The following is a 23059-nucleotide window of genomic DNA, read 5'->3' as shown; positions in this document are numbered from 1 at the left end:
AATGCAACATAATTTGTATTTTGAACTTCACCATAAAAACAAATTTTAACATAAATTACTTGCTAAATATAAACAACTCACAATAAAGAGAAATAATTTCATACCTGTATATTCAAAGAGGCACTAATCAGAAAATTTGAAGCAGCAGCAAGTAAAACTCCCAAGAGCTGAGCCTGCAAGATCACAAAATAAAGAAATACAAAAATACTTCTTAGTTTAAGAAGAACAATATAACAGTGGTTTTCTGATAGTACATTGTAGCCCAATCAAAACCAAATTATTGCACTTTTCAGTCACTGAGTTGATGCTGCACTGAGTAAACTGATAAAAAATATCTCTGCTCAGTTGAATAGGGCTTAAGTAGTAAACCACTGGGAATGGAAAGGGCATTCCAGTACAGGAGGTGGTTTTGCTGTCCTTCAGTAGAACCCTTCTTAAATGTCATGAAAGAAAAAACTAGACAGGTCTCAGCTGAACACTATATACATGTATTCTTCTTTTCAAAAAAAAAAGGACCTGTTTTATTACCTAATCCAGAAGGAAAACCAACAGCAGTTGAACCGTTCATATTGGAACACAATTATCTTATCTGTAAACATACCCACTATTTGACAGGGCAGCGAGGAACACAGGTCTCCTGGCAGTTTCTGTAAAGTATTGTGCTATTTCATCAAATTATTTTCTAATCAGCCTGTCTAATTTTGCAAACTTTCTATGAAGCTGAGAAATTAAAAACATTCAAGCAGGATTCATTATTTTGGAAAGCAGCCATTTAAAGATACCATTTCAGCAAGTTCAAATAACAGGTACATGGCAGAGTTCCTTGTCTACTTTCAAAATGTTGTAACACTTTGTACATTGTCATAAGTGTATTCAAGACTCATTCAAAGTCACTGGTATAGTGCTGAGAGGACTCACATTAGCTTGTAGAGAAGACAAAGGCACTTTCGGTGAGTTTTTATAAACAAGGTCATGGTAACATAACCCAGCATAACTATTGCTTGCCAGCTGTAAAGCAGCATCCAACTCAGTGCTCACAGCCTCAGCTTTTATGACTCTTCTCCAAGAAGGTCCCTAGGTACCTGGGGACACCTGAACAGGCAGTGCCTACCAGCCACAGAGACTGTCACCCCTCAACATTTATAAAGAGGCAATACGTTGTCCAGCAAGCCCTTGGTGATGACAATAGAGATGATAATCCCCCAAAAGTGTAAAGAAACAACAGTCTTATTACAAATGTATGATAATATTCTTATCTAAGAGACACAGCTGAATCCAACTGTCTCCAGCCCATGCATTTCTGTAGTGGCTTAGACACAGAAGGAGATGCAGACAACAGAATCGCTCTGGGTGAAGTGCTTGGCCGACTGCCAGGTGTCACCAAGACATGACTGACAAGTACAAGGGGATGCAGAGAGGGGAATGCAGGAGGTGAGAGGACTCCCTTTGCTCACACGTCTTCTGTGCTAAGTAATACAGCATCAGTGCCACAGCCTGTGTGCAAGAAGTATCCAATGAGAAGCATTACTCGTGAGTTTTACCCATACCCTGTGGTGCCTGGCCACTGGAGGTCCTTCCCATCTTGCATCCTCTCCCCACATCTCAGTATCCCCCAGTGGATGCTTCAGCAGTGAGTCCTGGGCTCTCATACAAAGTGTATTTTCCATGCTCTGGGAACACCCCTCACTGGGAGCAGTGGGGAGTATGTGACAAGACATCTCAGGACATCTTGGCACAGGTGTCTCTGCTGAGATTGGGCACTAACTGTTACAGGGACATGAGCAGCCTTGCAGCCTCCTTACACACTGGGGAAATGTTGTCAAATGGCCCCCACCCAGGGCTCTGAAGGAGCAAAGGGGATGGATTTTCCTTCCTGAGGCTTTGATGCTGGTGGTACTACTTCTTGCACAAAGTTTGACCACTTCACAGGTGGATTATTGCACTCCCCTCATCATCCTACGCACACAGCAGCTTCAACAAAACAGCAGTTAAATCAAAATTGTTTTCTTGCTCCCAAAGACTTCTTCTTTTTAAATGACAACGTGCTCACTTGTGAGGGGGTGGAGAAGTGGCCTTGTCAGTCTCATCATGATGGGTTTAAGAAAAAGGAGACAGCAGGGAATAGAAAACAGAAACTGCCACCTCATTTACGCCATCATTTTATTGCTTTCACATAAGTAATTGTGATACATCTACATTACTCCCACCAGAGAACCCAGTCTCTTTGTGGCTCTTTCCGTTTCAGTGGCTGATCCTACCCTTATGGCTGCATCTCTGGATAACGCCTTGCAGCTACTTACTCCCAGCTTTCAGCCAGGGGTCACACTCTGTGCAGGACTCAGGAGGCAACCAGCACCCCAGGAAGGAAACAGGGTTGGTCTCGAGCTAGCCCAAAGGAGGGTCTCCATCCAGCTCTGGAGCTAAAACTTGCATGCAGCTGGTGGGCAGAGGATGAGGCTATGTGTTCCATCTGTCATCTAAAAAAACATGCAAAATCAGATCCACGTATGGGTGCTGATGATGACCTGAGTATCTGCCTCCAGAGCCTGTGAGTCAAATGCCCCTTTCATGGCTTTACCCACTGCATGGACAGGGACTCTAGCAGGAAGTTTTCCAATGTCCTGCATCTCTGGTGTCCTCTCCAGAACAGCAACTGCTTTCATACCATGGTGGTTGCTTCATCAGGTACCTGTGAGCTTGGCTCAGACATCCTTGTGGGACATGTAGGATTTCTAACGTGATGAACACCCTGTGTCTGAACAGGACCCATCTCCCAAAAGTCAATCTTCTTCTTACAGGTTCCAGAAATTACCAGGAACAGAAAACAGGTCAAAAACTTGTTTCTTCTCAGTCTTCTCCTCGTTTTCTGGGAAATACTGAGACACGTGTGACCATTGTCACAGTACTTCCCCGTGAAATGCCGAGATCAGTATTTCCCTCAGCTGAGGCTGGGCTGGGACATGGACCTGCGGGTGGCCATGGGTCCTGGCTGGGCAGGGCAGGGCTGTGGGGAGCTGGAGACTGGCCCTGCTGTGGCATCACTGGAGCAGAGGCTGATGGCCCCAAGGGGCTGAGAAATGGGGTCCTGGGGCTACGGGCAGGGTGGGAGAGCCCCAGGGGTGGGTAGGGATGGGCAGGGCTGTGGGTGCCTTCAGGGCCCTGACAAACACATACAAAGCTGTTGAGGTGACAGTCCCTTGTGTCTAACTTAAGCAACCTCCTGTGTCTGCACATAAGGAAAAACCACGTGTGTATGATCAAGGCAAATTCATAGCGGCAATCTGGGCTCAAAACTTACCCTCATTGCTCAGGTCATTTTATTGTAATGACCACATGTTTCACCTGAGCATTGCTGTTGGCATATATACTGCGCTGCCTGCTCCACACTGACATGTGTTAATGAGCTCTGGTTAATATGGTGATAGCACCATATTTCCAAACCCAGGGCTGGACAGACCCCTACAGATTAAAAGCAGAGCACAATGCCCTGAGGAGGTCAAATATCACATGGATTTGTTCAGGGAGATGAGATGAAAGTACAGTAACACCATGCAGCTATAGCATGGCAAAACTGTCTTGTACAGGTTCATACTCAGACATGCCAATATTAAAGAAAACAACAGGGAACAAAAATGCAGTAAAGAGGAAAATTAGATTGCAAACTTCACAAATCAGAGTGCATCTTAAATCAGCAGGCAATTTCTAATGCACAAGAGCTATCACATACAGCAGTACTCAAAGCAGGACAGAAAAAAATAGGATACCATATCTCAGGCTAGTAAAACCATGCACGAATGACAGATGACCTACGACAGAAGATAGATCACCCTATCAAACCAAAATGGTTGCTGTGTTGCCCTGAAGGCCACCACAACTCTTCTGTTCCCACCTTATCATGTAAAAGGCTTCATTATTTGTGCTGCGTCTCCCATTCAACATCCTTTAGAGGCTAAAGGACTGGTGGAACAGTCAGTCTTATAAGTAATAAACATGATATCTCTGAACACAGAGTTTCCAGTTGTGATATCCAGTTGTGATATCATCCGCAGCACTGCAGGGCTTCCCACACATGTCTTGAGACAAACCTTTATGAGGGAATTCAGTTGCAGACACAACTTCAGAGCCATGGTGCTACTTCAGTCAACTAAGGACTTCTACAGGAAAAACCCTTAAATATTCAGAACTGTTGGCATAAAACGCAAGTCCCTTCATCACCAAAACATCTGTCTGAACGTACAGGCCACTTTGTGGGACTCCAGATTTCAAACCGTTGACGCATTCTTCCAGTGCTTCCAAATGCATGAGGCTTGTCACAGAAACATCCTACCCTTAAGTTTTCCAGCAAGTAAAAAATCACCACAGAAATTTAATTTCCTTCACCTTAATATGGTTGGAACAAGCCACAGAAGTCACTTGCTGGCTTTGCAGTCCTTTCTAGACAGTCCCCGAGCACACAGACCATGGACTGAGGCTGTGGATCTGACGACATTTCCCTTGGTGGCAGAGCCTGCTTGAGGAATGCCTTCCTCTGGCCCCTTGCTCCCTCACTGCCTCATTTGTGTTAAAACAACTATTTGTGAGGCTGGCAAGGCACTGTTCCAGGTTTGAAATAACCCTCCCAAAATATACCCCATTAGCATTACATTCTTTATAAGCCACCTGCTACTGTTTAACACTAAAGGTGGATAAAAACTCACAAGCCACAGCAAGGGTTTTAAAATGGTGACCCCATGCGGTTTGCTGGTGGTGACAGTGGCCTGTACAGGGGGCTGCTGAGGGGAATGAGTTCAAGAAGTGGCAAATTTGTCTCAAGCAAGGCACACTCAGCACTCACCTGGCATCCCCTGTCCCAGCTGTGTAAGGCTCTTGCACAAGCCCAGGCGTGGGGAAGGGGGGTTTGAAGGATCGGTCAGGAGGCATCCATTTGCCAAGCGAAGTGGCAACATATTGCTATTCAAAATAAATTAGCAGCAGTGTGGCATATTGCTGCATACGGTCCTGTTTCGAGCACTCATGCGGGACCTGATGCTTATTTACCCCAGCACCTTTCCACATCATTCTGGCAGTGTTTTAAAAGGGCACTTTACATGCAAGGTCTCTTTTTATTGTCAAACCGAAGTAAGGGGTTTATGGCAAATGAAAGCCAGGCTGAAATCTATAACTTTGGCACTAATTCTAATAAATTTATCCCTTGCAGACTAAAATCTGCATTGGAGACTCAGTTATACAGTGAGATGCAATTTACCCATTTTACATGTATGTTTTCCCAGTATGCATTAAACTGCAGTTGCCAGGCCTGTGGAATGAAAACTTAGAAAGATTAACTTAACTTGCACTGACTAAAAGGTATATGGCCACTATTTATGGAAACTTTCTATACCTATAAATTAAACAGATGAACAGAAAAAAAACCACTTCAAAGGTATGTTTCTGGCTCACTCATCAAGGCTAGTTAAACTGTTCCTCCTATTTTTCTTTATTTCTGCATTTATTTGAGATCTAAAGGTGTTCCCAAGGAATGTAATGACATATACTGCTTCAAAAACTACACATCATTTCCACTAATTAGGAATTTGTCAGATCTCAATGGATTTTATTAAAAAAGGGGGGAAAAGCCTCCTAAACGTCCAGTTCTTAGTTAACCCTGAAGCAAGGGGAATTCAGAGTCCTTAACAAAAACCGTATTCTTCAAAGAGCCACCATGTGGAATTAGGAGAGGCTTATCATTTAGCTATTATTATTCACAGAGTTCTGGCTGTACTTGGTGCTTTACAGATGTATAAAGAAAACAAGGTCCTTGTTTCAATGGTTTTCATAATGCAATTCATATATACGGGTTCAGGCCCATATGAAGTACTGAAAGAGACCTGGAATAAGAGTAAAAGGGCAATTACCAGTGTTGGAACATGTAATGAAAATACATTTGATTCATTTGTAGTGACATAAAGAAAAAGGACATTGTTCAATAGACAAGGAGGAGAGAATTAAAACATTTGGCACCATCTTTGTTAGGAACAGAAGGAGAGAGAACAACTTGGTAACTAAGGATAAATTTGAGAGAAGACAAGACAGTTTGTAGGTTTCACACAGGTTGCCAGGCTGGATTCCAGACCACAGTAGATAACGTTCCTGTCTCAAGAATATTACAGTACCCTTGCCTTTACTAGGTTTTACCTTTCATTACCTCACAAATTTAAAATATATCTTTTTCCAGAAAAGAGGCAAACTGTAAAGCCTGGAAGGAGAGCCTGATAAGTTATGAAAAGTTATGGGAACTTGAGAGGATAAAGCAACTACAGAAATGGGACCCTTCTATTCATCTCCATGCTTTAATAATTTTCATGAGATCTTATTTATATTCATCAGCCTGATTAATCAATATCCATAATGGATAACAAATTGAGAAGAAAGAATATGAATTGTGAAATATACTGAAGTGACTTTTGATATGCTCACTTAGGCTATATACAAACATATCTGTTCACTACAAGGTTAACAAGCATTATGAGTAGTAATTCTTTTTCCTTTTTTAAGAGTTACAACCGAACTTCGCAACTCCTAAATTTCAGTTTCTTATTCTTAGGAAAAAACTCTCAAAATTAGAAATAAATGGGAGAATGGGGAAGGGACAGAATGGGTTTTTACACTGTTTCTCAGGTGAATAGCCTGGGATACTTTGCCACATAATCAAAGACCATTTCATGTTTTAATACTGCCTGTTAGATTGCAAATAAAAACTTCTCCAATGAATGTATAACAGAGACTCTAAAAATTTCAATCATAGTTGATAATGCCTTAATAGAAAGATTTTCTCAAGGACCATCACGTAACATTTCCATGGCAACTATAGAAATTACATACTCAGAAAAGCAAGAAGAGGATTATTAACTTTTGCCAGTTTCCAGGTCCCTCGGGAGAAACGAGGAGGCAAGACAGCATTGCCTGACCATCTTCTCCCACAAAATGGCCAGTTGGCTCGGGGATACTCCTCTATTGCTGCCCAGGAGCAGGCTTTCTGGATATTCCTGTTTGACCCTGTCTAGTTCCTGGTGTGCTACATAGGGTTCAAGCCAGACCACTCAAAGCCTAGGTGTATTAATTCCCAGCAGCTACAGCCTGGCTCACGCTGTGAGTCTGCACTGCTCCCTGCTTCATGTGGCTCCCTGCACCCCTAAACTGAGAGCCAAGGAAAGGATCCAAGGCTCGCAGGGAGCTGGAGTGTACCAGTTCATGCCCTGCAAGATGGAGCTAGCTCTGCCTGTGCTCAAAAAGACAGGCAAGCTCAAAAGCGAGGTATCCGAACAACTGAGTAAATAGTGCTGTTAAGTGTTACATCAGGTTGCAGGATAAGGCACAGAGAGTACTTTTGGAGAGATGGCTTGCTCTGCGTGTACACACAAACGTGCCTCCAAACCAAGCATAGCTAGCTCATTCCCTCTTGCTATTGTAGTAAAAGTCTTGCTGGAGTACAAATGAGCTATTTCTAATTCCACTTAAATAACACACACAAAACCCTGACAGCAATGTAGCCAGCTTAATACATTATTTACCAAATCCTAAAAAGAACTTTTATATAAAAATCTCCTTTTACCAGCTGAGAGGAGCAGGGGAATGACATGCCTTTTCCAGCATGCACCTCTCCAGCATCACTTTCCAACAACGGCAGGCTTGTCTCCCATCCTGTCTCAATTAATCCTCTGTTAGCTATAAATAACCCTTCCTTTGATGTGCACAGAAAACGCTTCTCCACATCACAACCCAAGTAAACATGCCCATTTGTTGAACTCTGGTGTCACATGAGGACCAGGGGTAAATGTAGGCTGGAAATAAGTACAGTTCCAAGCTGGTTGCATTTCAGAACAGTTTCTAACAGGAGTAACAACAGGGGATGGGAAAAAGAAAAGATCTGACTGCATTTCGAATGAAATTTGATCCATCTGTTAAAAGAATGACTTGATTTTATGGTAGGGGAAAGGGCAGCCCAAAGGCCCTTCCAGTTTGCTATTCCTGCAGAGGGAGGGTGCTGTGCATTAGTTCCTTGCTTTCCTTTCTGCACCTCACGCACTTGGCTCTCCTAGTTTCATTTCCACAGAGAGTGTTAATCATTTACAGATAGTTCCTAATGCAAAAAAAATGACTGGACTCCAGAAGGCAGAACCTTCTGGTTAGCAACATTATTCATTTAAATATAAACAACTGCTAGATTATCAGTGATGATTTATAAACAGGAGGTCTTGCACTCTCTAAAATATTCACATGCATGTATATGGGTGCATACACACACAAACACATAACTGGATGCATTTAATTTGCAGATGCTTCAGGACAAAACTTTAAGATGCAAATCTGGTGATAACAAATAAACTCTTTAAAGAAATGATTTCATATGCAAATTTCTTGCAGGGGCCTGAGATATAGGCAATGGGCTCATGTTTTCCCAGCTGTCTCCCTGTGGCACATTGCAGTTGTGCATTTTGATCTTTTACTACAAACTGTAACCTAGTTTAAAGTATTGGTTACCATTTTCTAGTTCATAGTGGGTGTTGACGTAAGGTAGGCATCTAGTTCACAAGAATCCAAAACATCTACTACATAGTTACCTTCTGTTGCAGAAAACAGAAATCAGTTTAGCTGGATGATCCCTTCTAGGTACCTTTATCACCTTTCTATATTCTCTGTTGCACTTAAAGACACAACAAGGTGGTGGGTTTTTTCCCCAGTTTTGAGTATTATTGATCTTTCAGCAACTGTACCTTATGTGGATTCTCTCATACAGAACCTGATGTCTTTTTTCCAGTATTTTAGCATTAGTATAGGCTATGATACTTAGAAAGTTTCTTCTTGACAGGAATTACTATAGAGATGGGGCCATGAAGATAAATTCTGTCTACTCCCTTTCAGGAATCAAAAAAATGAAGGAGAACAGAGCACCCTTTTCCTGAGTCAGATGCTATCATCTCTATGCTTTTGTAAACCACTCATTGCTTTTTAGTTTGTCCTAGTAGCCTCTGATCTGTAGTTGTTGTGGTTTAACACACAGGAATGTGTGCGCTGTGAGCCAGTAGATGATCTGCTTGGCCGAGTGGCACAGCTGCAAAGCCAGGTTGAAAGGCTTCAAGCCGAAGTAGAAAGGCTTAGGAGCATTCGGGAGGCTGAAATGGAGATAGACTGGTGGAGCCAGGCTCTGCCCTCCCTGCAACAAAAATGGGAGCACCTGCCGGAGAGCTCCCAGGATCGAGGGACCCCTGTACTCTGCCCCTCTCAGGTGGAAAACAATAACCTAGAGGAGAGGAGTGAGTGGAGGCAAGTCTATGGCTGTGGCAAAAGGCGAGTGCCCTCCTTGCCTACCTTGCCTCCACAGGTGCCTCTGAGCAATAGATATGAAGCCCTAGTGGAATACAATAGATATGAAGCCCTAGTGGAATACAGCCGGTCCAATGGGGATGTGGTGGAGAGGCAACCTATATCAGAGGTCCCACCACAGTCAGAAAAACCTGACAGGCGTATAGCTACCTCCTCCACAAGGAAGAAGAGAAGAGTTTTAGTGGTTGGAGACTCCTTCCTAAAGGGATCTGAGGGCCCAATATGCAGAGCTGACCCCCATCACAGGGAGGTCTGCAGCCTGCCTGGAGCCCGAATCAGGGATATCACCAGGCAACTCCCCAACCTGGTGAAGGCCACAGACTACTACCCTCTGCTGATCTTCCAGACAGGTGGGGAAGAAGCTGCATCCCGTAGTCTGAGGGGGATGAAGAAAGACTACAAGGCCCTAGGATGGTTGGTGAAAGAGTCTGGGGCACAAGTTGTTTTCTCCTCCCTCCTTCCATTTTCAGGTGATGACGTGGGATGGAATAGTAGGATTCTCTCTATTAACGCCTGGCTACGAGACTGGTGCTACAGGCAGGGCTTTGGGTTCTTTGATAATGGCTGGTTTTATAAGACAACAGGCGTGACAGTGATACATGGGAAAGGTTTATGTCGTAGGGGCAAAAGGGTTCTGGGACAGGAATTAGCAGGGCTCATTCGGAGAGCTTTAAACTAGATTCGAAGGGGGATGGGGTAGTAGCTGGGCTTGCACCACTGGGGCAACGCTCTAGTGTTGAGGTAGACCAGGAGGCCTCCCATCCCCCTGGGGTGAAATCGGTGTGCCCAGCTCGCTCCCTGAAATGCCTGTACACCAATGCACGCAGCATGGGGAATAAACAGGAGGAGTTAGAAATCCGTGTTCGGTCGGGGGGCTATGATCTAGTGGCAATTACAGAGACTTGGTGGGACACCTCGCATGACTGGAATGTGGTCATGGATGGCTATGTCTTGTTCAGGAAAGATAGGCCGCTAAGGAGAGGTGGTGGAGTTGCTCTTTATGTGAGTGAGCAGCTAGAATGTATTGAGTTCTGTCCAGGGGCGGATCAGGAGCGAGTTGAGAGTTTGTGGGTGCGAATTAAGGGGCAGGCTGGCAGGGGGGATACTGTTGTGGGTGTCTATTACAGGCCACCGGATCAGGATGAGGAGGGTGATGAGGCCTTCTACAGGCAGCTGAGAGCGGTCTCGCAATTACAGGGCCTGGTTGTTGTGGGGGATTTCAACTACCCTGATATTTGCTGGGAGGCCTACTCAGCCAGCCATCCCCAGTCCAGGAGGTTCCTCCAGTGCATTGATGATAACGTTCTGATGCAAATGGTGGATGAGCCAACTAGGAGAGGAGCGCTGCTGGATCTTATCCTCACTAACAAGGAGGGTCTGGTTGAAGAGGTGAAGGTTGAGGGCAGCCTTGGTTGTAGTGACCATGAGATGGTAGAGTTCAGGATCTCATGTGGCAGGAACAGAATAGCTAGCAGAATTGCAACCCTGAACTTCAGAAGGGCCAACTTTGGCCTTTTCAAGAAATTGCTAGGGGAAATCCCATGGGACAGGGTACTAGAAGGTAAGGGGGCCCAAGATAGTTGGTTAGCATTCAAGGACTGCTTCTTCCGAGCTCAAGATCAGAGCATCCCAACAAGTAGGAAGTCAAGGAAGGGTACCAGGAGACCCGCATGGTTAAACAGGGAACTGCTGGGCAAACTCAAGTGGAAGAAGAGGGTGTACAGATTGTGGAAGGAGGGGCTGGCCACTTGGGAGGAATATAAGTCTGTTGTCAGAGGATGTAGGGAGGCAACTAGGAAAGCTAAGGCCTCCTTGGAATTAAACCTTGCAAGAGAGGTCAAGGACAACAGAAAGGGCTTCTTCAAATACATTGCAGGTAAAGCCAACACTAGAGGCAATGTAGGCCCACTGATGAATGAGGTGGGGGCCCTGGAGACAGAGGATAAAAAGAAGGCGGAGTTACTGAATGCCTTCTTTGCCTCTCTCTATACTGTTGGAGGCTGTCCTGAGGAGCCCCGGACCCCTGAGGCCCCAGAAGAAGTCAGGATAGAGGAGGAATCTGTCTTGGTAGATGAGGGCTGGGTCAGGGACCAATTAAGCAATCTGGACGTCCATAAATCCATGGGCCCTGATGGGATGCACCCGCGGGTGCTGAGGGAGCTGGCGGAAGTCATTGCTAGGCCACTCTCCATCATCTTTGCTAAGTCGTGGGCAACGGGAGAGGTGCCTGAGGACTGGAGGAAAGCGAATGTCACTCCAGTCTTCAAAAAGGGCAAGAAGGAGAACCCAGGTAACTATAGACCGGTCAGCCTCACCTCCATCCCCGGAAAGGTGATGGAACAACTTGTTCTTGATGCTGTCTCTAGGCACATCAAGGATAGGGGGATCATTAGGGGCACTCAGCATGGATTCACCAAGGGGAAGTCATGCTTAACCAACTTGATAGCCTTTTATGAGGATGTTACCCGGTGGATAGATGATGGTAAAGCTGTGGATGTGGTCTATCTCGATTTCAGTAAAGCGTTTGACACGGTCTCCCACAGCATCCTCGCAGCTAAACTGAGGAAGTGTGGTCTGGATGATCGGGTAGTGAGGTGGATTGTGAACTGGCTGAAGGACAGAAGCCAGAGAGTGGTGGTCAATGGGACAGAGTCCAGTTGGAGGCCTGTGTCTAGCGGAGTCCCTCAAGGGTCGGTACTGGGACCAGTTCTATTCAATATATTCATTAATGACTTGGATGAGGGATTAGAGTGCGCTGTCAGCAAGTTCGCTGATGACACAAAACTGGGAGGAGTGGCTGACGCGCCGGAAGGCTGCGCAGCCATTCAGAGAGACCTGGACAGGCTGGAGAGTTGGGCGGGGAGAAATTTAATGAAATATAACAAGGGCAAGTGTAGAGTCCTGCATCTGGGCAAGAATAACCCCATGTACCAGTACAAGTTGGGGGCAGAGCTGTTGGAGACCAGCGTAGGGGAAAGGGACCTGGGGGTCCTAGTGGACAGCAGGATGACCATGAGCCAGCAGTGTGCCCTCATGGCCAAGAAGGCCAATGGCATCCTGGGGTGTATTAGAAGGGGTGTGGTCAGCAGGTCAAGAGAGGTTCTCCTCCCCCTCTACTCTGCCCTGGTGAGGCCTCATCTGGAATATTGTGTCCAGTTCTGGGCCCCTCAGTTCAAGAAGGACAGGGAACTGCTAGAGAGAGTCCAGCGCAGAGCCACGAAGATGATTAAGGGAGTGGAACATCTCCCTTATGAGGAGAGGCTGAGGGAGCTGGGTCTCTTTAGCTTAGAGAAGAGGAGACTGAGGGGTGACCTCATTAATGTTTATAAATATGTAAAGGGCAAGTGTCATGAGGATGGAGCCAGGCTCTTCTCAGTGACATCCCTTGACAGGACAAGGCGCAATGGGTGCAAGCTGGAACACAGGAGGTTCCACTTAAATATGAGGAAAAACTTCTTTACGGTGAGGGTGACCGAACACTGGAACAGGCTGCCCAGAGAGGTTGTGGAGTCTCCTTCTCTGGAGACATTCAAAACCCGCCTGGACGTGTTCCTGTGTGATATGGTCTAGGTAATCCTGCTCCGGCAGGGGGATTGGACTAGATGATCTTTCGAGGTCCCTTCCAATCCCTAACATTCTGTGATTCTGTGATTCTGTGAACCCCAGCCAGCAACTCAGCCCCACATAGCCGCTCGCTCACTCCTCCCCCGCAAGATGGGGCATAGAATCAGAAGGGTAAAAGCGCAAAAACTCATGAGTTGAGATAAAGACAGTTTAATAGGTAAAGCAAAAGCTCCATGTGCACGCAAAGCAGAACAAGGAATTCATTCACTACTTCCCGTTGGCAGGCAGGTGTTCAGCCATTTCTGGGAAAGCAGGGCTCCATCACACATAAAGGTTACTTGGAAAGACAAATGCCGTAACTCTGAATGTCCTCCCCCTTCCTCCTTCTTCTTCCCCCAGCTTTTATTGCTGAGCACGATGTCATATGGTATGGAATATCCCTTTGGTCAGTTGGGGTCAGCTGTCCCAGCTGTGTCCCCTCCCAACTACTTGTGCACCCCCAGCCTGCTCGCTGGTGGGGTGGTGTGAGAGGCAGAAAAGGCCTTGGCTCTGTGTAAGCGCTGCTCAGCAGTAACTAAAACATCCCCATGTTATCAACACTGTTTTCATCACAAATCCAAACCATAGCACTGTACAAACTACTATGATGAAAATTAACTCCAGCCAAAACCAGGACAATAGTCAAGAGATGGGGCTAGAGTCTTGATCAGATGAAAACTGCTAGTATTTGTTTGACTGAAACTTCTGCAGACACTACAAGCTTTGCTCTCCATCATCTTGACATGATGACTGAGTCATCGCTGCATCATAACATAGACACTGAATGATAATGTTCATGGTGCTTTAGTCACTGCAGGGAGCAAAAGATTGTCACCGAAAAAGAGAGAAACAAAGCAAGGACATTAATGTCATTAGAAGTCAATAAATACAAGAACCTTGTGACAATTCCAAAGCAGGAAAAAACCCCAAACAAATCCCCCTGACAAATATGGAAGAGAAACATAAAGAAACAGTAGGTTAGAGTCATAAAACAAAGTAAATGGAGTCACAATCCATTTACTCACAAGCTGGAGCCCTAAAAAGTTAAAGTGGGTTTTAACTGGGAGTTAACTACCTGGATAGAAGTCTGTTATGTATACAAAACCCATATTTTGGTTGTTTTTCACAGGAACCTCTTTCCAGGGGAGATATTCTTGGGTGTTGAAGGCGGCGGCTTCATGTGCAATCCATATCAGCTGGCAAAATGACTTTGTTTTGAGCAGGATGACAGTTAAGTCATTGGATATGTTATCTAAGACTCTGGTGAAGATTTTAGCTCCCATGAAGCTGATTTTGTTCTAGGGGATTAAATGTCAGCAAGAGCTAGGCTTGCCCACAACAGGAGATGTACTTCTATGTTACTACTTCACGTCAGCCAGCATTAAGCAGCCATGTCCAACGAGCCAGCATTTGCCGTGAGTCATTTCTTCCACACATGGAGGTGTTTCCTCCAAACCTTGCACTCATCATGGTCCAGACCTTGCATTCACCATAAGCCTCTGCATCACAGGGTTGTTTCTTCAGAACACAGCAGGATACAAAGGGGAATATAGCCAGAGTCACTGCATGCCTCATCCAAGAGTAAAACTCCAATGATCCTGTGATTTCTCTCTATCACAGTTCCGTAATCTCTCTTCCCCATTATGGGCTAAACAGTTCATATCACCAAGCAAGGCCAAAGCTTCTAGCCTAGATGATGTAAATCAGCCATGGACATCATGGAGGAGAATGCAGTTATACTGGTATAACCTCAATTTAAACAGTACACATCTGTTTGGTTTGATATTGACTATTTACTTTTGAGCATACTCTGCAAATATCACTGCCACATTTCTTAAGATCTCTGCTCCAGGCCTGGCGTTGATTCGCACACCAACTGGCTGTCTTTTGAAGCTGCTGGCAGTACATTTCAAAGTCCAGATTAGTCACAGAATGGAAAGCATATCTCCCAACTGTTCATGCTAACAAATGCCATTCTTCTGGGACAATCTGTGGTGACATTATAAACATGAGCATAACAGTTTATACATGTCACCAAAAGTCCAAATGGAATAATCGCAGCCTCCAGTTACTAGGTTAGCCAAAGGTCCTCACCTCCTTATGACTGAAGTGCACAGTCTGCTGTTTGCTCATCTTTCTAAAGCCTTGGGTTTTGAGTTTGGTCAAATTTCCACTTGAGTCATTTGGATTCTTTTGATTTCTTCAAACAGGAGTTAATCAGATCCAGTACACCATTGGAGACATGCAGGGATAAGATTCAGGCATCTTTTTTTTTGATGCCCAAAGCAGACTTTACGTGCATAGGAAGAGAAAGATCATACTTCAGCTTAAAAGAACAACAAAGTCATCTTCGGGTTACAAAATTGTAAGGGGCCACAGTGTCATAGGTGAGATTTTGTGAGAAGGGCAACTTTTATTTAAAAAATTATATCAATGAATATTTTCTTGTCGATTTAGGCAGACAAACTGCCTCATCAAGGAGTCAAATGAGTGCTAGGGCAAATGAAGCAGCAGAAGCACAGATTCAAGATGGGAGAAACACCACCTCTTTGGGTGGCAGCGATGTCCTAGTTACACACAGCGACCTCATGACATCGCGGTAGCAGACAAGTGTTTGCCTGAGCAGCCAGACCTTCACCTTGTATCACCTTGCAACTCCCAGGCAAGGCTGTGAGACACCAAAATCAAGACAGTAGCCACGGCCAATTTAATTTAAAGTCCATTATTTGCAGAGTAGTCTAGAAGTTAAGGGCAGGGAGGGCAAAGCGCTGCACTGAGCCAGACACCTCCAAAGCAGGGTAGGAATTCAGACTCGTCCCATGCCTGGTATTTCCTACTCAGTGCTGAAGAAGGGAAGAGGAGCACTCACCCTACTCTGCTGGCTCCGGACTAAATCTGATTCTGCTGCTCTGGATCACTGTGCTTAAGAGCAGTGCCTATGTTTTAAGCCCTGTAGTCAGTGGGTGAGCTGGATATCAGACAGGGTCCGCACTGTGCCTCCAATCTTTCTCTAAAATACCATTTTGAAGCAGTTCAAAGCAAAACTAATTTCTGCACTAGTTAGGATATGTATAACTTGTGACTCAAGTTTCCTTGCATTTGTCTTCTGCACCCCACTTGCTGACAAATTACAAGAATTGTAATGTTCCTTATTGCCTAGATTTTCCAAATTAACATCCTCAAACCTCTTAAAACAGATCAGCGTAATTACAAAGCTCCTGTTTAACTCACTGTCACCTTAATCATTTAAAAAAAAAAAATCAAATGCACATGTTCTTTAACATCCTCAGAAAAACTGAAAACTCAATCTACAATAGCAGCTGTTGGGAGGGGAAGCATTGAAACAGTCTGAGATTTGGGAAAATTAGCCCAGTGAGAATCAGGGAACAGGCACTCGGCAGAGCTATAGCTGGTGCTCAGCACGGCGCCAGCCCTGCAAGGGCAGTTGTTTCCAGTGTCCTGGCTGAGGTGTCCAGGAGGAGCCACCAAGACTGCTTCAGTCAAAATGAACTGTGAGTCATCAGCCTAAATAAAAGGGCTTTGCTCACCAGCTGTCGGGCTAGGAAGCACTCATTCAAGCAGCTCTGCCAGCAATGCTGAAGACGTGAAAGTGTCCAGAACAGATGGAGGATGAGCTCTCCCATCAATAGCATTTGCTTTGGGTCTGCGTGCCCCAAGCTCAAGACATGGAGCTGAGTTGGTTTGCTGTAACTGCTGCCCAGCACCGTGCTGGGCTTTGGGGGGAAACTGCCACAGGCTCCTGACTCCTTCCAGCCTTGGTAGGAGAAACTCAAGCAGGGTGATAGAGGCCTGCCAATAACACAGCACTAGGAAATTAGGCTGTTCTGGGACCCAGGGTAGTGCCTGGTGCAATCCAGATAAGCAGGTCACTCCTCAGGCTGGCTCAGAAAGGTGCGTGCTACCTCCAGTCCTTGGGCTACCTTCCCACCCAGGGCATCTGTTCCAGACCTGCTGCCCCATCCCCTGCCTCCTCTATATTCAGAGGTATAAACAGCTCCATGACTTACTCCCATGCTGCTTGCAGTGATTGAAGGAAAAAAAGCTACATTTCCCTAAGGAATTTGAGAGTCGTGATGATACAAACATGCTTATGGAACCGTGCAAGGGGAGAGGCAAAGGGTAAGGCTCTCCTGTACTTATATCCCTTACCTTTGAGTAATGAGTAAGTTCGCATGTAGCAGCTGATCTTTCTTTAACCTGGAGGCTGCACCTTGTGTAAGCTGTGTTCTCATTTCACACCAGACATGTTGTGATCTTTACATCTTCGGGGACAGCTGATGTTTGGCAAGGCAGAACGGATGTATGAGGTTGTAAAAAGGATATGGGTGATCCTTTCTAACCAGTGCTCAGTTTTGCTTTCTCATGTCATCTTCTCACTCACACTGAAGCTAATCAGAGCACAACCCCCAGCAGATCAGACCCACAGCTCTGGCAGAGCCTGAAAGCTTGGGTGCAAAGCTGGCCCAGCTGCATTTATGATACAAAGCTACACATCCTTTTCTAGAAGAGCTTAATTAAATGGGGACTAAGCCATGGAAATGCTGCTGGATTCCTGACAGCAGGACACTACCAGAAGAGCGTGCATCGGAACTGGCAGCAACTGTTTGCAATGCTTCTTCATTAGAAGCTTTGACTTTTGGATTCCCTGTGACTGATTCAAAAAAAAAAGTGTGTTTGAAAGGCCGAACAATGTCCTCTTCCTAGCTTTTGATTTATAAAGGCTGAAAATAACACACATTTCCCATCTAAGAAAACAGTGTGCGTTTTTTCCCATACACATTCCCCCATAAGAAGAAGGAAACCGAAACTGTGTGAACTCTGAAATCTGACAGGTAAAGAACAACATAATGAAATAGAGTCAGGTTTTGATACCCTTCTTTGCTTTCAGTGAACAGTTTTAGAATAAGGAGCTGGGGGTACAGGAAAAACTTTTCACCATCATCTTCACAGATGAGTACAGCAGCAGAGAGCTGGGTGAGGACATGTTCGTCTCCACTCTCCCCATGCTCAGGGACAGGTTTACTGATTAACCTGAAACAGTTAACATCTGCAGTCCATCAGGGAGCAGACTGCGGCAAGAATTACCCTACAGAGACTGAGAAGAAGGCATTAAAAAAGAACTTATAAAACACTTGAAGTGGGAAAAAAACAGGAAGCTTTGCCTTTAGTAGGCTGATAATATCTGGTGGTTGCTTCTTGCAGAGGAAAGCTGCCTTGGTTGAAACCCATGTGTGCCGTAGCCGTGCTTCCCTTTTGGCTCTCACCCACACTTCCATGGATACCTTAGCTTGCTCTAGAGCTTTCCTTGATTGAAAACCATGGTTGGAAATTTCATTGTTTAAGTGCTTAAAATATCCTGGTGAGTGCTTGTAGGATGTGCCGTGACAACCCTTTTCTCTGGTGGCAGTGCGAGCTGAAGAGGCCCTCACTGTTTCTAGGGTGCTTCCTCAGCCAAGGGAAATGAAGAAATAATGTTCCTCTCCGTGGTGGCAGCTCCCTGCCCTCCTGAACGGGGTCTCTCACAGCACAGGGGCAGCAGCTCCCACAGCAGCAGTACCACCAGCAAAGCAGGGACTGTGCTGCCACTGGAAGAAACCAGAACCAAACCATACCCTCACCTTGCTGAGGCTCAATGGCACTACACATCACTTAGCAAGGTGGGGTGAGTTGAAGCACTGAAGACTTTCTCCTTGAACAGAATGAGCTAAAATCCTTAACTGTGGCACTTCACACGAAATCTACATTTCATGTATATGATAGAAGGCAGCATAGAAAGACCTCACAACAATGTATTTAATCCATGGGATTTCTCATCACACCTGGTTGCAGCCACCACCGCCTCCCGATTATAGCACACAAAGGATCACGTTTCCTGGCTGCACATACTCACCACCTGCATGTACGGCCTGTGGCAGGCTGTGATGTATTGTCATAGGACAAGAGGCCACAGATCCATCTGAAGGAGCTGTCAACATTTTAAACCTCAAATATAGAGCCGAAATGATTTATTACTATAACCCACAAAATAAAACAATCTCTCGAGGTGAGTGTCTGGGCAGCCAGTAATAACTCTGAGTTTTTAAGAGACAGGCAAAGGAGGAAAAAGAAGCAGAAGTGAAATTAGTTTCCATCTCCAGCTCAGCTTCTGCACTTGAACAACTATACACAGTGACCACACACAACAGCTGTGTGAACTACTGAGTTATGGAAGAAGGATTACATTCGCGCTTTCATTGACTGTTGCCACGCAGCTCTTTTCTCCCTCTCTGATACAAAGTCAAACGAAGATCAATATTGTAGTTAATAATTTCAGCTGATCTTGCAAAATATTTTTGTCCATAAACAACAATATTGGAAATAAATAAACAACCTTTGAGAAGTGCCAAGGGAAATAAAAAAGGATTAAACCGAAGCAATTACATACACTTTCTATTAAGCAGACCAAATCCACATGTGGTGGCTTCTTACATTCATTACTCCAGCAGACTCAAAAATATTACAATAATATTAGTTTGTCAGGAAATACTTCAGGTAACTAAGTACATATTTCATCAGATTTTACTGCATCATTAAACACGCCAGTGTCCCATGACACGCAATACAGGGCTGAGACAGGGAAGGCCGTTTGAGCACAGGATCCTGTGTTGCAGATTTCAGAGGTGCAGTTCCTTGAGCAACATCAATCAAGCTACATCCACGCTGATGCCAAGGAGAAGTCCTGCCTCCACCCTTTTTTCCCACGACCATGCATTCCCCCTGCCATCCTCATGCTGACAGCTAGCACCAATTATCCTGATCAGGGACTTGTCAGAAGAATAACCCCAATTAAAAAAAAAAAGAAAGAAATGTAATGCCAGCACAAGGAGGCATTATACTACAGAGCCACGTGGACACAGGCACTTTAACTTCTTCCAGGGAGCTGCGTGTTTATACACATTGTTTAAGGCTTACTCTAGTGCCATGGATTTCCCTAATGCATGTGTCAGATCTGCTGATCCCACATGAACGTCTCTGATGCCCACATGGCACTAGGAAGCTATGACTGGAAGCCATGCTGAGCTGCTCATGTCTGGGGGCTTTTGAAAGGGGATCTCACTCTTTCACCTCCTGATGGTTCATAGGGCAGAAAAATATTCCCCCTGAAAGCAATTCACCTCAGCTTTCCTGAGATATTTCCAAGCAGATGAGAGCTGGTGCAGTTATGGTCTCTTGTAGATGCAGAAAACAAGAAGCTCCTCTTCAAACCAAACCAAGAGGATAAAGTGGCCTCAAGAAAAGGGAAGAGGAAAGACCCCCTGCGTGAAGAGCTGAAACTAGGCTGATACACTGAATCACAGCCAGGATAGCTGGGAGTGGAGAGAGGAAATGGTTTCTGATATTTCCAAAAATGTAAAATGTGAAAATAGGGGTGCACAGAAGAATTTAACTATTGGGAAAATGAAGGTTGGCAGCAACACATGACCCATAGTTACGCATTACTGTCTCCAAAGCCTCAACTCTACAAGTAAATGAAAGCACAGAAAATCAGTCTCGCCTGCAGATACCCAAGCAACACTAAAAAATGATTCAGGTCTTCTCAGAAAACTACCAGGCTTAAAACACAGCAATCCTCACAGAACCACCCCAAGAAGTACAGGAGCAGGGCTGGGATGTTTTGCAAGCAAATTGATAACCCCATTGTGACGTGTGGGTGGGTGTCCCCATGCCAAGGGAGTTCCCTATCACTCCCTTTCTCCAGCAGCACTCCCAGCACCGGGGCTCTAACTCCCAAACCCACAGTAACCCTTGGCTCCACACTCTTGTCTCCCATAAAAGATCCCAGCTGTGGTCCTGGGAAGCACCACCATCAGCCAAGAATCCTGCTGCTCGGGGACCCGAGCACAGGAATGCACAGTTTTCCTTCCCTCTGAGAACATGAGGCTGAGAATTGCCTCCTGCCATCTGGATACCAACCCAGTAGCAAATGCAGAATCCAGAGGGAAAAGGTTTTAGGACCTTCCCCACGTTATGACCTGCTACTGGGCTGCTCGCAGAGCAGTTAGTTGCAAGCCATTTTATGCACAATTTATACCAATACTTTGCATCGTAAAAAAGTGGTTTGCTTCTTATGCAGTGAAAAACAAGAATGTTGAGTATTCTCCAATGCCTCCTAGTTTGTGAAGCAAAAAAAGCAGGGAAAAGGTAAAGGGTGTAATCAACCTCCAATTCATTTTTACTGTTAGCAGATGCTACAACTTGCTAGTCCTCAGGGGCTGCTTCAGTCTCATTTTTGCAGTTGCCCAAGTACATTGTCAGCACTGACAGCGACCAAAACACCAATGGCAAAAAACAGCGCTGTTCTAGGGCAGAACAGGACAGCTCTCTGCCCGGTTACTGCTCAGAAAGGACTGCTTGGAGGGGGAGGCCAGAGCAGCTCGGGCTGAACAACTGGGTGAAGAGGGAGAAGGTGTCAGCAGCAAACGAGTTGGAAGGGAGCTCTTCGGAGGATGGTGAGGAGGCTGGAATTATTACCCCGCTGTCCCCAAGCCCACTCATTCCTGGGCCCCAGCAAGGTGCTGTACAGCAGGCACTTACCTTGTGTGTGCTGTACCAGGGGCCGGAGAGGGGCCCGCTCCCAGCACCTGGCCCCCAAAAGGATGCGTTCCAGGATGCCCATGTCCCTGTCCTCAGGGCCTGGCCACTGGCCATGCCATCTGCTGTCACACCGGTGGGGATGGGTGGCTGTGAGGAGAGGTGAGCAGGACCAGGACGTAGCAGTCTCTTCCTGGTGTGGGAAAGGCTGCTGGCTTGGGTCACTGTGCGGTGTGTGCGGCCACGGGTTGTGGCTGCCAGTGGGCACCGTGGACCCTCAGCTGGGGAGTATTTGTAGCACAGGAAAGAAAGGGGAGCTTGACAGAAGGTTTTGCTGCTCCTGCCCAGATCATTCAGGTGCCTTTTTTTTTTTGCTCTCTGACTTCCCCAGTGCCCCACCCTGCTCTGAAAAGGCAGCCTGGGAATTTAACTCCTTCGAATCAGTACCTAAATCTAATGGTCAGTTATTAATTCCTCACTGCTATGTTGCAAGTGTTGGAAGTTGTTGTTCCCATATGCATATAGTCACTTGCATAAATTCTTACTTCTGTCATGTATTCTTCACTTGTAAGTATTCCCTGAATAGTTTCTTTGCAGAGATTTCAGGCAATGGGTTTGTTACCAGGCTGTGGCTTTGTCCATTCATTCTTTTAGTTTTGATTTGATCACTTAAGCTCTCCTGGGGAAAACAACAACTAAAAAATCACCTTAAAAGGGAGAGTAGGAGCTAGCAAGGTAGCAGAATTACATGGGGGACAGAAATAAGCTTCTAGGGAAGCATAGAAAGGAAGAACTAAGCGACTGCATCTTCAGGTTCTGGAGAGGATAACTGCTTGTAATCCAGAGAGCTCATACTGTTCCTTGGAAGTAGTGAGTTGTATTAGCTTGTTCTGTTGGTCAGCTGGGCTTGAAAACACCCAAGCTCCTGACAATTACTGTAGCAGATGAGGGTCAGCAGGCAGTTATTCTACCTCCTGCTACAGCAGTTTTCTCCTACTCTTATGAAGAAGTGGGATTAATTGCTTATTTGCAGTGGGACTGGCAGTCCTACCATCAGCAAGACACATCAGGAGAGAAGAGGACAAGTCGGTATGCAGGACAGCAGGATGGGGAGTGAACTTCCAGCAGGTGAGGAGATATGATACCTAATAGAAATGAGCAGCAGCAAAGTTGACTGCAGAGAAATAAATGAGGATACAGCCCCTCAGTATGATCAACTTGTTCGAAAGTTGAAGGAACATGTAATTACAGGGAAAAACCTGCAGTTAAATCAATACTCTCCTACTTTACTACATAAACAAGGCCTGCATTAGCCACAGGGATTTTATTTTAATCCAGCCAGAAGGTGACATAAGAAAGGCGGAAGTGGAAAGGTAGTGCTTCAGTTAGGTGATGATATAACACCCCAAAATATGAAACCTTGCTTTAATAACATGAAATGTTTTGTTCGTATGTGTGGCCTAACTTGAAATACCAGTTTCTGTGTTCACAGCTCCAGTGA

At 45.4% G+C, this 23059-nt stretch overlaps 1 protein-coding gene across 1 annotated transcript in view; it reads right to left on the bottom strand.

The window, feature by feature from the left end:
• NIPAL2 (NIPA like domain containing 2) overlaps nucleotides 1–21911 on the bottom strand; it is a 54678-nt gene extending 32767 nt beyond the window's left edge. The window contains 4 exon segments of the mRNA XM_068396965.1: nucleotides 105–173; nucleotides 21562–21787; nucleotides 21789–21832; nucleotides 21834–21911. Coding sequence (XP_068253066.1) covers nucleotides 105–173; nucleotides 21562–21787; nucleotides 21789–21832; nucleotides 21834–21911 — 417 coding nt within the window.
• Nucleotides 21912–23059: the final 1148 nt, after the last annotated feature.

This window comes from Nyctibius grandis, chromosome 3 (genome assembly GCF_013368605.1).
Source record: "Nyctibius grandis isolate bNycGra1 chromosome 3, bNycGra1.pri, whole genome shotgun sequence".
Classification (NCBI taxonomy): Eukaryota; Metazoa; Chordata; class Aves; order Nyctibiiformes; family Nyctibiidae; genus Nyctibius; species Nyctibius grandis.
This window is presented reverse-complemented; position numbering and strand designations above follow the sequence as displayed.